Source organism: Folsomia candida, unplaced genomic scaffold, assembly GCF_002217175.1.
Source record: "Folsomia candida strain VU population unplaced genomic scaffold, ASM221717v1 Fcan01_Sc001, whole genome shotgun sequence".
Classification (NCBI taxonomy): domain Eukaryota; kingdom Metazoa; phylum Arthropoda; class Collembola; order Entomobryomorpha; family Isotomidae; genus Folsomia; species Folsomia candida.
This window is the reverse complement of record NW_019091193.1, coordinates 7535273-7548770: the sequence shown is the minus strand read 5'-3', so window position 1 is coordinate 7548770 and position 13498 is coordinate 7535273. Positions and strand designations below refer to the sequence as shown.

The 13498-nt window shown below is 35.5% G+C and overlaps 4 protein-coding genes across 4 annotated transcripts; 3 read left to right on the top strand and 1 right to left on the bottom strand.

The window, feature by feature from the left end:
- Positions 1 to 990: 990 nt before the first annotated feature.
- LOC110863365 (trypsin) lies at positions 991 to 2933 on the top strand. The gene is made up of 7 exons (XM_022112658.2): positions 991 to 1568; positions 1648 to 1816; positions 1898 to 2051; positions 2119 to 2215; positions 2283 to 2440; positions 2506 to 2590; positions 2656 to 2933. The coding sequence occupies exons 1-7, from the start codon at positions 1517 to 1519 to the stop codon at positions 2823 to 2825; spliced, it is 885 nt and encodes a 294-aa protein (XP_021968350.1). The 5' UTR covers positions 991 to 1516; the 3' UTR covers positions 2826 to 2933.
- Positions 2934 to 3142: 209 nt separating this feature from the next.
- LOC110849587 (trypsin) lies at positions 3143 to 4524 on the top strand. Its single transcript, XM_022097020.2, has 7 exons — positions 3143 to 3253; positions 3321 to 3489; positions 3554 to 3707; positions 3780 to 3876; positions 3945 to 4102; positions 4177 to 4261; positions 4318 to 4524. The coding sequence occupies exons 1-7, from the start codon at positions 3199 to 3201 to the stop codon at positions 4485 to 4487; spliced, it is 888 nt and encodes a 295-aa protein (XP_021952712.1). The 5' UTR covers positions 3143 to 3198; the 3' UTR covers positions 4488 to 4524.
- Positions 4525 to 5861: 1337 nt separating this feature from the next.
- On the top strand, positions 5862 to 7176 carry LOC110863357 (trypsin beta; the record flags this gene model as incomplete). Its single annotated transcript, XM_022112647.2, has 6 exons — positions 5862 to 6019; positions 6089 to 6242; positions 6306 to 6402; positions 6463 to 6611; positions 6734 to 6827; positions 6891 to 7176. Coding segments are annotated over 6 exons (825 nt in total), but the record flags the coding sequence as incomplete, so codon positions are not given.
- A 2758-nt stretch (positions 7177 to 9934) lies between these two features.
- Positions 9935 to 12969, bottom strand: LOC118433790. Its single transcript, XM_035846034.1, has 6 exons — positions 12658 to 12969; positions 11685 to 12361; positions 11340 to 11469; positions 10668 to 11139; positions 10433 to 10563; positions 9935 to 10339 (listed from the first exon to the last, which is right to left on the bottom strand). Exons 1-6 carry the CDS (start codon positions 12787 to 12789, stop codon positions 10265 to 10267), a joined length of 1617 nt encoding a protein of 538 aa, XP_035701927.1. The 5' UTR covers positions 12790 to 12969; the 3' UTR covers positions 9935 to 10264.
- Positions 12970 to 13498: the final 529 nt, after the last annotated feature.

Here is a 13498-nt window from a genome sequence, read left to right as displayed (position 1 = left end):
GAGTTTCGTTATATAACAAAGATTGTGCAGTTTTTCATGACTCGGGCAACCCAAACGTTGAGATCAATATAAATACTTTTATCGGTCCAAGTGCATTTAGTAGTTTCATCCTACATGCATCGTCATTAAGTGTTGTCTACAGTTTATTTTGTGATCGCTTTGTCCGTCCGTCCGTGGGCAGGATATCTGCAGAATGCCTCAACATATGACATAATCAAATCCCATTGTCGGCGGTCGGCATTATGCTTCTAATTTTTAGTTCTCGGTCGAGTTCGATAATGGGGCCAATCAGACCACCCCCCACAGTGGCAGGGGTACGTGCAGAATTAAATTTTACCTTAATTTTCATATTGGGTGTCATTCTAGAATAAATTTAACCACGAATTTAACCACAACGCAGTCAATATTTTTGACCTCCGACCATCTCAATACCGTGAGAACGAGGGCAAAGGTCTTAGATCGCATAATTTTCATGTGGTATCATTTTACATTTTACTATATGACGCCACCTTTTTATGTTCGTTTAATACGGTTTATCACGTGAAATGTCCGTACCTATGCAGTTAAGGAGTGCGGCGAATTTTGCACACTTGTCATGAGTGGCATGTTTACAAAAGAGTAAAAAAAAATGATAAACTTGAGGAATTTAAAGTACGCGATAATCAAGCTGATGGATATTTCAATTACAACTAGAAATTACCATATGCTATTAATTATTAATCCAGACTTTGTCAACTCATGGATATTGCTGCAACTACGGTCTAAAAAATGGGTGAAATGGGAATAAGTGGAAATTGAAAAATTATTGTAATTGAAGCTCTGCGGCATAATCGCCTAGAGCCATGTCCTATGTATGTATTTACATATTTACATAGTCGTATGCCAATTTTAAGTACCTATTAAAGAGAATGTGTACCGAGGATGTATGTATCTTTATATTTATTAAATTGAATCTTTATTTCTGAATTAATTTTTAAAAATTTAATGTCACTGAACATTCGTAGCTACATATTTGCACTAGATTGGTAGATTACTCAATCTAAGCCAATTTTCAGAAGATTTAGAACAAAATAACATTAGGTGATTATGCACATGTCATAGTGTATAATTTGCATACATGAAACACACCATATCCGTTTCAGCAACAAAATATATGTACTGGATACGCACTACGCAAATATACATAACTAATTGCTAAATGTTACATCATACAAATTTGAGTCGCAACCAGGATAAACCTCCCCATTGAAGTTAAATATATCAATTTGAAGCACAAATAAGCAATTTTCACTCAAATTGTTCCACATTTTACAAATGTTGTGCAATATTCTACTTTAAAAACCAAAATACAAATTCAGTTTGTAGATGTGTTTGCATTGTTCAAAATGCAAATTGTTGCAGAATGTATTGAAAAATCTTATTGTTGAACAATATACTAATTTTTTGTACATTATGCATTTAGAAAACTGACTTATCCCTCTCAGGTCCTATAATTTATTAATTCAACTCTGTCAATATGAAAGCAAGCATTTTGTTCATAGTGGTGGCAATTCTCTCCTCAAAAATTGGTGACTACAAATTTATCATACTTAATTTTAAGACCACCAAGCATGTGTCAAGCACTTACTTCTTTTATCCATTGATTAGCAAATGCTACTAATATAACTGGATATCAATCTGTTATCGAGGACTCTAAAATTGTTGGCGGTCAGCCTGCAACTCTTGGACAATTTCCTTTTCAAGTTTCCATAATCATTGGTGGATCGTCGCTTTGTGGCGGTTCCTTAATCTCAGATCGGGAAGTTTTGACAGCTGCGTGAGTGTTATCATGCAACAATGTTATCCACATGGGAAAGGTCTCCTTGTATAAAATGCTTAAATTTGTATGCATACATAGGCATTGTACATATGGTAATTCCGCTGGTGCGTTTGTGGTTCGTGCAGGATCGCTAAGAGCACGAACCGATGGACAATCTCGAACAGTGTCACAAGTCAGGCAGCATCCCCAGTACAACGCTAACACCGTAGATAACGACGTGTCCGTATTAGTGGTAACAAAAATTATGCATTATGTACAAAATTACGGTAGTACATACGTACTTTGTATTGTATTTTAAGCTCTCCTCACCTTTTACGCTAAGCAATACCGTGGGGGTAGCAACTTTGGCAACATCTGAGCCATCGGCGTCCACGGCGTGTCAAGCTGCTGGTTGGGGTCAGTGATTGATTTCGTACATGCAAAAATTTTCTACCTTGTGTGATCTATTTGACAATTATTTCAGGTCTGCTAATGGAGGGAGGTCCATCGACTGCCTTTCTCCAGTATGTCGACTTGCCTATTGTGAGTCGAGCAGGATGTGCAGCAGTTTATGGGGTCGGAAGGATTTCAGCGAATCAGATCTGTGCCGGACACAGCGCCGGTGGAAGGGACACGTGTCAGGTGAAACGTAAAGAATGGTAATGACAAAGTAACACATGAATATGTTTGCAAATGAAATATTTCAGGGTGATTCAGGCGGGGGACTTTTCTTGGCCGGGACAAACACGCAAGTCGGGATTGTCAGTTATGGAAATGGGTGTGCCAGGCCAAGTGCGTATATATTCCAATCGTTTAATTGTTGTCGTTACTTTAACACTAATTTCGAATTTCAATAGACATTCCCGGAGTGTATACCAACGTGGCACGTTATTCTGCCTGGATTAGAGATGGGACACAGCCAACAACGCTATGCACTGGACTTCTTGACATTTGTAATCGTATCCCGGGTACAATCTTTTGTAGCAAGATGAGCCTGCTTTGTAATTTGGGCAATTTGTTTGGATAAAGTGGAAGGAACTGCACAAAGTGAAAAACATTGCACAATTGAGACAAATTTATTTTAAAACTTTTTGTTCAAATAAAGTGAAAAGTAGTTCCGAGTATTTGAAAGGAATCCTTGACATTCACTACAATTGAACTTCTAATTTCCTGGATAAGTCGCCCTTGTATTGCCATATTTCACACTTATGCACCACATCATCTGGCACAGACTGCATTAATTATACAAACTTGTTCGGCATATGAATTTGTATTCTCCACAATTATTTCCTTAGTTATTGTCATAATTTCACATATATAAGAATTTCACAGCACACAACTTTTACTCGTGATTTCAACAGACTGAATTCGTCATTTTACGATAAACTCCTGAAATAAGTATGAAGCTAGCGATTTCCGGCCTGATTTTAGTTTTGATGCATCTCCAATGTTCTGGTTGGTTTTATTTTTTATTTTTTACTGAAACATCACAATTAAACGTCACGTTTTATTTTATTAACAGTGTCAACCAATATAACGGATTTGTATACTAACCCACCTTATCAGGCTAAAATTATTGGAGGCGAGGTAGCAGCGGAGGGACGATTTCCTTACCAAGTCGCGATCATCATTGGAGGAATTGGACTTTGTGGCGGATCTCTTATATCGGATCGAGAAGTCTTAACAGCAGCGTTTGTGTTAAATTTAAGCAGACATTAAAACATTATTGATAATTATTTGCCTACGAAATTCTAGGCACTGCACGAAAGGACGTAAGCCGTTCCAGATTTTCGTGCGGGTCGGATCTTTGGATTATCGTTCTGGTGGAGAAACTCGAAAGGTGTCACAAATCAGACAGCATCCTCTGTTCAACTCGATAACCCAGCAGAATGACATCTCCATGCTTGTGGTACTAGTTTAATGAAGGCTAAAATTATCAGTTAGTTAATTAATTTTAGATCCTTCGCATTTAATTATACAGTTATCTTCGCCCGTGACATTGAACGAGATGGTTGGCGTGGTGACGCTACCAACAGAAGAGCCTTCTGCTGGGGCCATGTGTGAGACATCCGGCTGGGGTAAAGTGATAGTTAAAAAAACTTACTACTTTTACTGATTACGTTTTATGTGGACATAATTGTTTCAGGTGTAACGGCGGAAAATGGACAACAGTCGTCAGCCCTTCGGTACATAGAACTACCAATTATTGATCGAGAAACATGTCGCCAAACCTACTCTTTCCCCGGATTGTCGGGGAACCAAATATGCGCCGGGCTCAGAGAAGGTGGAAGAGATGCTTGTCAAGTAAATACTTATGAAATGACTTTTATGAGACTGATACACTTTGCGAAATGCATACATACAATTTCAAATTTTAGGGAGATTCAGGCGGAGCCCTTGTGTTGTCTGGGACAAGCACGCAAGTTGGGATTGTTAGTTATGGACTTGGATGTGCTAGGCCAAGTACGTATCGCAAATTTAATTTGTATCCTGTGCCATGTTTAACGAATTGTTTACAGACGTTCCAGGAGTGTACACGAATTTGTTTAACTATTTGAGTTGGATAAGATCCGAAATGCAGCCCAACACGTTCTGCGCTTCCATGCTCGACGTATGCAACCGTCTGCAACTTTCACTGGTCTGTAAAAAAGTTCAGCTCCTTTGCAATCCGAATAATGTATCCGGGTGAAATAAAAATAAATTTACTCGGTAGTTTTAATGTAAAATATGTACGCAATTTTTGAGATTCTATCGAGATTTTGAAGATTTGGATATTCTGCTTCTATATAATCTAAATTTATGAAAACCTATGTATTAATAATTTATATATGAATAACTACTTAAAAATGTTGCGTACGTTGTATCAAAATAAATATGCATTTATTTAAAACATTTCTCCAATTCACGCATGTTTTAATTTACATGATTGATGCTTATCCACAATTATGTATTCAGTAACTGCTCATTTAGAGAACGTTAAGGATAGGTCGTAGACATACAGTAAATCGGAAAATTTAATTTCCCCAAGGGTCTCGGATATTATCTTATTATTTGTAATGTGATATTTTTATATTTTATAAAAAATAACATGTCAAACTTTTTTTTAAGAATTTTTTCTTACTGGTATTATTACCTTTAGAAAAATCAAAATATTTAAACAGCTTCAAGATTAACATTGGATAAGGCTGCATTTAAGTAGTCTTGGACCAAAACATAGCAAGAATTTACGAAAACGCAAATTCGAATAATATTTAATTTAAACAAATGAAAACTATTGAAAACTGTTTTCTTTATATGTGTCACCTGTATGGTATCTTAACAGGTGAATTAGAGTTTAATTAATATTCTTTATCTATATTCTAATGTCTGTACACAATGCCAAAAACCAATAAAATCTGGCATGCTGTACCTCGTGTCCCAATTACATATGTACGTACGTACGCATGCATTTAGAGCCTTGAAAAACATCAAATAACATGTAACCCATAGCAAATTTGGAGGTCATCTGGAACACTGATGAATGTATGTAATCCCGTTGAAATTTCAGGCAGGTTTAAATCTGCATTAAACGGAAGTTAACCTTTTAAACTACTCATAATTGTAGAAATTTGTTCATTGTTATGAATTCATTCATTCTTAACCACAATCTGCTACAATAATGAGACTGCTCTTTTCTAAAATACAGATATAACCTTCAAGCTTCATATTTTTAAGGAACTTAACCGTATTATAATGCGAAAGTCTAATACATGTGTACATATGTATGTATATCATTAAGGATTTCCGGGTTGAAATTGTCTTACACATATCTATCAAATACAAATTTGTACTATATAAACCGACCGAAATATCCAAATATTTATCAACCCATACAACCATCCACAGCTTACCATTAAGTATTTTTCTACAATTCCATACAATGCAACGAAGATTATCATTTATTTCCGTTATTATTTCGGTCCTATTTTATTCCCAAAAGTCCGGTGAGTTATGTTTAATAAATTAACCAACAATTTTAAAATCAGTCCTTTTTATGGTGATTTATAAATATTCAGCCTCCTAAAACACCAGTGAAACACAGTCTTTACTCAATACGCCGAAAATTCAGGGAGGGGATGCCGCAACTTTGGGTCAATTTCCTTACCAAGTCGCAGTTCTTGTTTTGAATCGTTTCATTTGTGGTGGTTCATTGATCTCGGATCGAGAAGTTATCACAGCAGCGTGAGTTTAGGGTACCGACTTCGATACTCAAATGTTTCCCATTTTATTTGCAACATTTTCAAATCACAGGCACTGCACTTTTATTGCAAAACCTAAATTATTGTCAGTAAGGGTTGGGTCATTAGAATCAGGGTCGGGCGGAGAAACTCGAACTGTATCACAAATCAGACAACATCCCCTGTTCAACCCGATCACTTTGGCCAACGACATCTCCATCCTTGTGGTATCATTCTAAACCTGTAAAAACAGTGGTAATGAGCTCACCACGTATCACAATTTTTTTTAGTTATCGTCGCCCGTAACCTTGAGCGAAACGGTGGGAGTGGTCACTCTGGCAGACGAAGAACCGGAGGAAGCCACTTTGTGTCGAATAGCCGGATGGGGTAAGGACTCTAAAATTTATGGGGTGGGAATAATATAAATATTTGATATTACGAGTCCAGGGATCCGAGTTGAGAATGGAGAACCCTCACCTTCCCTCCAATGGGTAGATATTCCCATAACCAATGTCGAAAGATGCCGTACACCACAACTTCCCATTAGCTATCAACTATGTCTCGGCTATGAAGAAGATGGAAGAACAATTTGCCAAGTGATGATGCTAATTTATTTAATAAACATAATTTACATAATTTTGAGCATTAAGGAGTTCTAAAACGTTATTAATTAATATATATTTAATGATGATAATGGATAAGTGTGTTATACTTTTAGGGTGATTCAGGGTCCCCTGTTGTTGTGACTGGGTCGAGAATTCAAGTCGGCATTGTTAGTCGGGCAGCAGCAGTACCACCGTGCAGAGCGACGGGTACAAAAAACAACATAATTGTACTGTTGTCCCTGTGGCTAATTTGTTTTCATGTTAATTTAGGCTCTATGCTGACCTTGCATACCAATATTGCCAAATATATTGGTTGGATTAGAGGAGAGTTGCGGCCAAATAAGCTTTGCGCCCTATTTCTCGAGGGTTGCAACCGTCTCCAACTTTCCCTGCTTTGTCAAAAGATACAACTTTTGTGCAATGCGAACAATATTTTTGGATAAAATTCAGTAGTAATGTACTTACATTTTTTATTTACTATTTAACGTTGTGTGCATATTTGTAAGGCAAAAAATATCGTAAGATTAATTAAAAACGACTAAAAACTACAAAAATGCTTGTTTCATGTAAAGTTTTTAAAATTTCTTGGTTTCTATATTTCATGATTGCAGAAGCGGAATTAAAATTCACTTTTCTTTAAAATCGTTAGTCAGAGTCAGGGCTTATGTACATAATGGTTTCTAATGAAAGAATATAAAGTGAAACTGTAAAAATTTTCATCTGAATGGGCCCTTGGGGGTGACCCATATCCATTTTTAAAACTCGTACAACGAAAGCTGAAATATAGGAGTCGCTAATTGGTACTAATCCAAGAATATGAATTGAAATATGCAAAATCACTATTTATTAAATTTATTGATATGCATTTACAATAATATTTCATGCAACAAAAGTCGGATTGAGTGATAATCCTAAGTCTGACTCGGGCTATATCAAACCTGTAAGTTATTAGCTTTCTTTTTTTAACCTTTTTAACCTTTCTTAATCTAGTACTGGATTATCGCATTTTAAAGTTAGAACTAAAAAAAACTAAAATATGCATAATTAAATTAGGACAAATTGGTAGCATTATTGGCCAAAGCTTGTATTGATTACAATGATGCATGTATTTTCAGTATTGGGGCCATAACCAGTTGACTTTAAGTATTATTTTTACAATCACAATGTATGTACAAACCAGCCAATAACATTGTACCTTCGCCAAATTAAAACCCAATTACTTTTTGCCTTAGCCGTGACACATTTTATCTCGAGTAAGACTATTTTTGCTGGAATTCTTGGAATAATTTATACATTTCCTGAACCCACGTCTTTCAAACGTCTCACTGTGCGAGTTTACTTTTGTACAGTGGACAAGTAGATACATTAAACCGTTCCATGGACACCCCATCCTTCAGGAATCCCATTCTCACCAAATCTGCCAACATTCTCGCCATATTTGTCAAACCACTCCCACCCATCCCCATTTGCTGGAACCCCACGTCTCAGAAATTCGTCTTTACCTCGGCCCGACCAAAACTCATGGTCTGGCACCTTTCTGTCTTTATTGCATTTCTTAACACGTTTACTGCAATTTTCCTCCTCGTGCGACAACTCTTTGTCCAGGATGGATTTCTTCAATTTTCACACATCGTAATTTTTGTGGGTGGAGTAATCATGGGAATGTATCAGTCCAGCGTAGACTTTTGCCTCCTATCGTATGGAGCTGAATATGTCCTCGTGCTTAACAACTTGGTACCATTCTCTACAAAACTACAAAAAGCATATTCATCATTTTCGATCAAATCAAAACCTCCAGAACTAGGTTCACGAATATCTACATTTATTTTCAATTTGGACAACCATGTTTGTTCCATGATTGTCATATTTCTCGGAGTGTCAACCCCTTCCGTCACTTTCGGCGGTGTATATTTGCACAAGGATCCATTCTATCATCTCTTGCGTCTTGTCGATCGGGCATTCCCCACGTGGAAATTGGACACGTTTCTTCATAATTCGATCCCCAACCTGTTATTACGATTCCTAGTGATAATTCCTTTAGTCGTACACGTTTCGACGTCTCTTGCCCTCGTCATCATAATATTCTTGTCTGCACTCCGATTTTCTTGCAACGTGTTTGAAAGCTTGATTCAACTCAGTGGAAATGGAGTACCCATAAATTTGAGCAAACTCATCCGAATTTACTCCTCATATGCGATTTTACTTCGAGGAAATTGCAATTTTCAAGAAACAGTGACATTCATCTTGATGGGACTTGGGTTGTGGGTCCAGGCCCTGTTCAACTACGGAGCTGTCATAGGTTTCGGCGTCGTGCCGATTTATTTGTACTGGTACATTTTTGGTGGTGTAATCCTAACCTTTACAGCGATCAACTTGCTCATGTTTTACCCCTATAAGATGAACGATTTCTCGGAAATGCTGTTGAAATTGTGGAAACTTGCAGGTGTTCAAATTGCGAATCGATAGACAAGAATATATTACAAGAAGAAGCTGAGAGCGATGCGAAATGTCACGATTTATGGAGGGCTGAACGAGTTCAAGTTTTATGCAATGTTAAGGTCTACAAAGTTTCAGTTTTTTTCCATAATTGCGACGACAACGATTAATTTGTTTTTGGGAATTCCGAAGCATTATGTTCGCCAAGCTATTGTGAGCAGTAGTTCATTTTAGTGTTGTAAATATTGACATTGTTATGCATACGTGTGTGTAGTCAAATTCTAAATTATGATTTTTTTGCCTTAGACAAGCTAAATTTTATTTACACAACTTTTAAAATTGAGCAATTATTATACACGTGAATTTGTTTTTGCATACAAAGGTGACTTTGCAAAGCCACGTATTCACATAACCACTGCGAAAGTCGATAAAGAAATACAAATTCAATAATAACTTGGTTAACTAATCAAATAAGGCAAATCTAAGGAAAAATTATGCGCATCTAAAATCGTACCTCTGTTCTTCAACATTACTTTCTAAAATTTATTCCATAAATATAAATATAATGCTTTAAGGTATACTAAAAAGGAATAATATCTATAATATATACATATGCAAGGTATGGATGTATGTGTTTGTATTCTTGATTCCATCAGAAACCTATAATCCTTTATTTTATGGTATTGCCACTGACAATTTGTCATCATTGGTACTAAAAAAATTTTAAGCGAGTAGACATGATTTTAGATTTTAAAATGTTTTATTTAAAATATGAATATATTAAATAATTTAACAGGTAATTATTTTGTATAAACAACTTTTAAAAAGCTTATAAATTATTTTAAAATACATATTTACACCTTCAAAGAATATCCACATCTACAAAATCTATGTAATTTGAAGGTTTGCCTAATGTATCCAGTTTGATTAAAAATGTAAATGTACATATATGGACATAACTATATAATACTAATTGTAGGTATACATATATTTACGACGCATTATTTAACCTCCAGTACAATTTATTTACACATTCATAGTGCTATTAACACCAACGGTTAGGGAATCTTACAGTATTTATGTATTAAAATTATTTATAAAATTATAAAATTATATATTAAAAAATATGTATGCAGATTCTTTACGTTATGGATATCGTTTTAGTACAAAAATGGTACATTTATGAAATATCATTACAAAGTCGTTACTTAATGCAGAAAAATAATATTTCCTTTGTGCTCCTCAATCCATTTGTGCATCTTGGGAAGACTGCTTCCACTAAACTAAATAAAATTTTAACAAAAGCGTTTCATTAAAAACTGCGATAAATTAGGTACGTACTTATGTCAAGTGAAAGAATACGGAAGGAAATTTACCTCATATACGAATCCCTGCAAAGTAATATTGGGTATGACGGGCGATAATCCGTTGCACAATTTTCCATACCCCTCATCCTTCACAGAAGCCTGATTAAAATTACAGTTGACAAGTTTGAGAGTTTTTAGCCCTGTAAAATTCAACAAAAATTATTCCAACTGTACACAATTAAAAAAAAGTACATTGTATAAAATGTAGTATTTTATAAAATATTTCTGCCAAATATTAACTTACCGGAGAATGGGAGAGACGTAACATAAATTAATTCTGGTAAAGTGATTTGCCAGTCCAATCGAATTGTCAAATTTTCCAGCTTCTTGAAACATTTCGATAAAGAGACGAGGCAAGAGTCGAGTAGCTGCGTTCCTGCGCCACTCCCATTGCAGATGGTCACGTCCAAGTGAATCAGGTTTGGAAATATTTGGCCAATCTTGGGAAACAATTGTGCTGAATAGTCTGACTCGTCGTAGAAAAGTTGACCCAGTGAAAGGCTTTCCACACTTCGCCAGCAGGTCGAGATATTGAAAATTGTGCCGTCCAAGAATTTTCGCATCCCATGGTCGTTTTCACACAGCCTTAGTTTTCGTAAGGACGGTAGCTGTTTCTGCGTTGCATGCTCAAATTTGATTTCGTACAAATTTACAGAGTCGAAACAAAATTCTGTAAGGTTGGGGAAATAGGGAAAACTGAAGGAATGATCCTCGACCTGCGTGAGAATTTAATAATTAATAAGTTAGTTAGTCAATTAAGTTAATTAAGTTAGTCTTAGTTAATTAGTTGGTCATTTACTTATTAATTAATGTAGTTAATTAATGGTTAGAATTAGGTTACTATTAATTAATGGGGTAGTAATGGGGTAGTAGGTTGGTTATTTAGTATTAATTAATAGTTAATATAGGCTTTTACCTCAATTGTGGGGAGCTCCATTGAGATGAACAAGTCCGTGGACGATGAAATTACCAATTTTTGGAGAGAATTTTTCACCTGTTCCGTCATTTTGAAAAATTTCGCCAAGCTAAAGTTGTCCTCAATCCCCCTGAAATTCAATTATTTATAAAATTAGTATAAGACAATGACTTTGAGCTAAATGCACCGCCTGCAATTCAATTAAATATATAGAGTGTAAACAAAACTGCGTAGTTTAAAAAAAATCTAGTCCTCAAAACCGTTTGAAAAATCATTGTAAACTTCAACATGAAAGGATGGAAAGATGTCAAAATAGATAAATTAAATATAAAAATAAATCCTTACACTTCAACAAGGTCATCATTTCCAAAAATGTCATCCTTCAGTGATATTGGATTTCCAGTCCATTCCAATGTCTTTAGTTTGCCACAGGTTGTCAAGTCAGGGTAAAAATGATCAGTAATCTTCAACACTTCCAAGTTTGGCGACATTCTTATCAACTTTTGCACATTTGCGTGATAAACATCTCTCGATCTGCTCATTTCTTCCACATGGGTTTCTATGCACCGAATGTTTGACATATTTGCAAGCTCGTTTGACAATAAAGGATCAAACCGAGGAGTAGAAAAGTCCACGCTTTCATCAAACTCAAAGTCTCTTTCACATATCACAATTTTTTTCAAGTTTGGAAATCTATTTCGAGTGGAGAGCGAGCCTGTGAAGCTGGATAAAAAGTCAGAGTTTGCATACAACTTAAGTTCATGAACACTTTCTCCTCGTTGATTAGCAAATGCAAAAAAGTCATGCTCATTCGTCTCGCTGCCAAAGTTATCACTTTCGCAAGTAATGCGACGAAGTAAGATTGGTTTTTCAGTCGATTTGGACTCAATGCAATAATTGTTTACAGAGAAATACGTCCTCTTGGCAAGTATCGGGGTGGCAACTTTTTCCCATGTTCGGCAAACTCTGCGACACCTCTTGAGTCCGGATATGGTTCGGAATCCGAAAATTATGTCCAGAATCTAAAATTTGAAGATAAATATACATTATAATTCTACTCGTTATACATAATTTTACATAATTACAAAACATATACATGACACGTGTAATAAGTATCTAGTACTATCTATTCATATTATCTAATTTATTTGATTATGTGACCTATTTATACGAAAATTATGCTCTGTGAAATACAAATATGTATATCAGGCATAACTAGCTTGTAAAGAAGCTAGCTTAAATAATAATAATATTATACCGTATTTATAAATTGATAAAAATATATTCAGTAATTATCTCTATAGTTTAAATGCCTTACCACTGGATTTAGCAACGCCGGATGAACGCCAGAACCTCCCAAATTATCCTCCATCAACGAGTCACTATATTCACTCAGTGAATTATTCCCCTCACAATCCCCCTCCATGGTCTCCTCCATTATGGCGTTCATAATTGTAAGTGTAAATGTGCTTGAAGTAGTTTTACTTTGAATTGAAACAGAGTTAAAGAAGTGCTAATACAAAAATCTTATGGCGTTTTGTGTATAGTTTCGACAGTGTTTAACCGTTGATGTCTAAACCAACAATGACTCAGTTAAGTAAAGCACTGGAAATATTAAAAACGTGTTGCATGTAATGGCTGCTTTGGTGTTGAAAGATATGTGAATGTGAGAAAAATATCGACGAAAACATGGAAAGTCAAAGACTGGACAAGTCAGTCAACGCAGCAAGATTAGCCGAATTCCATTCACCAATCGACTTATTATAGGCATACTGATTTTTCTTAAAAATTTATCAGAACCATTATTTGCCCAACCAAGTAACATGCATGCCTGTCATGGACTCATGGATTAGTGTTAAGACATTCATTTCATGGAAATATGTAACTCTTTAGGGCTGGAAATAATCCGGGTCAATACATCCAGGATTTTTTTTACTCACGTCGCACACAAAGGTTCGTACATTATTTTTAGCTTTTAACCCTTACATTGCACTGCACCTGGGTTTTAACCCTTGCATACAACATTCGCATTTAAAAATAATATCGTTTTATGATAATTCTTAGTACTCCAAAAATGTATGTAAATACTTGACCAAGTAAATTGTAACGTCTACTTTCACAGTTTCACAAGTAAATTATATACGTCAAATTTTTACATA

Bases quoted from the DNA above. Each gene is read 5' to 3' on its own strand.
- LOC110863365 (XM_022112658.2), top strand. From the start codon at position 1,517: ATGAAAGCAAGCATTTTGTTCATAGTGGTGGCAATTCTCTCCTCAAAA. The intron at 1,817-1,897 runs GTGAGTGTTATC...ATGCATACATAG, and splicing joins CGGGAAGTTTTGACAGCTGC to GCATTGTACATATGGTAATT. The intron at 2,052-2,118 runs GTAACAAAAATT...TTGTATTTTAAG, and splicing joins ACGACGTGTCCGTATTAGTG to CTCTCCTCACCTTTTACGCT.
- LOC110849587 (XM_022097020.2), top strand. From the start codon at position 3,199: ATGAAGCTAGCGATTTCCGGCCTGATTTTAGTTTTGATGCATCTCCAA. The intron at 3,708-3,779 runs GTACTAGTTTAA...TTAATTATACAG, and splicing joins ATGACATCTCCATGCTTGTG to TTATCTTCGCCCGTGACATT. The intron at 3,877-3,944 runs GTAAAGTGATAG...TAATTGTTTCAG, and splicing joins GTGTGAGACATCCGGCTGGG to GTGTAACGGCGGAAAATGGA.
- LOC118433790 (XM_035846034.1), bottom strand. From the start codon at position 12,789: ATGAACGCCATAATGGAGGAGACCATGGAGGGGGATTGTGAGGGGAAT. The intron at 11,470-11,684 runs GTAAGGATTTAT...ATTGAATTTCAG, and splicing joins AATGATGACCTTGTTGAAGT to GGGGATTGAGGACAACTTTA. The intron at 10,340-10,432 runs GTAAATTTCCTT...AATTTTATTTAG, and splicing joins TGCAGGGATTCGTATATGAG to TTTAGTGGAAGCAGTCTTCC.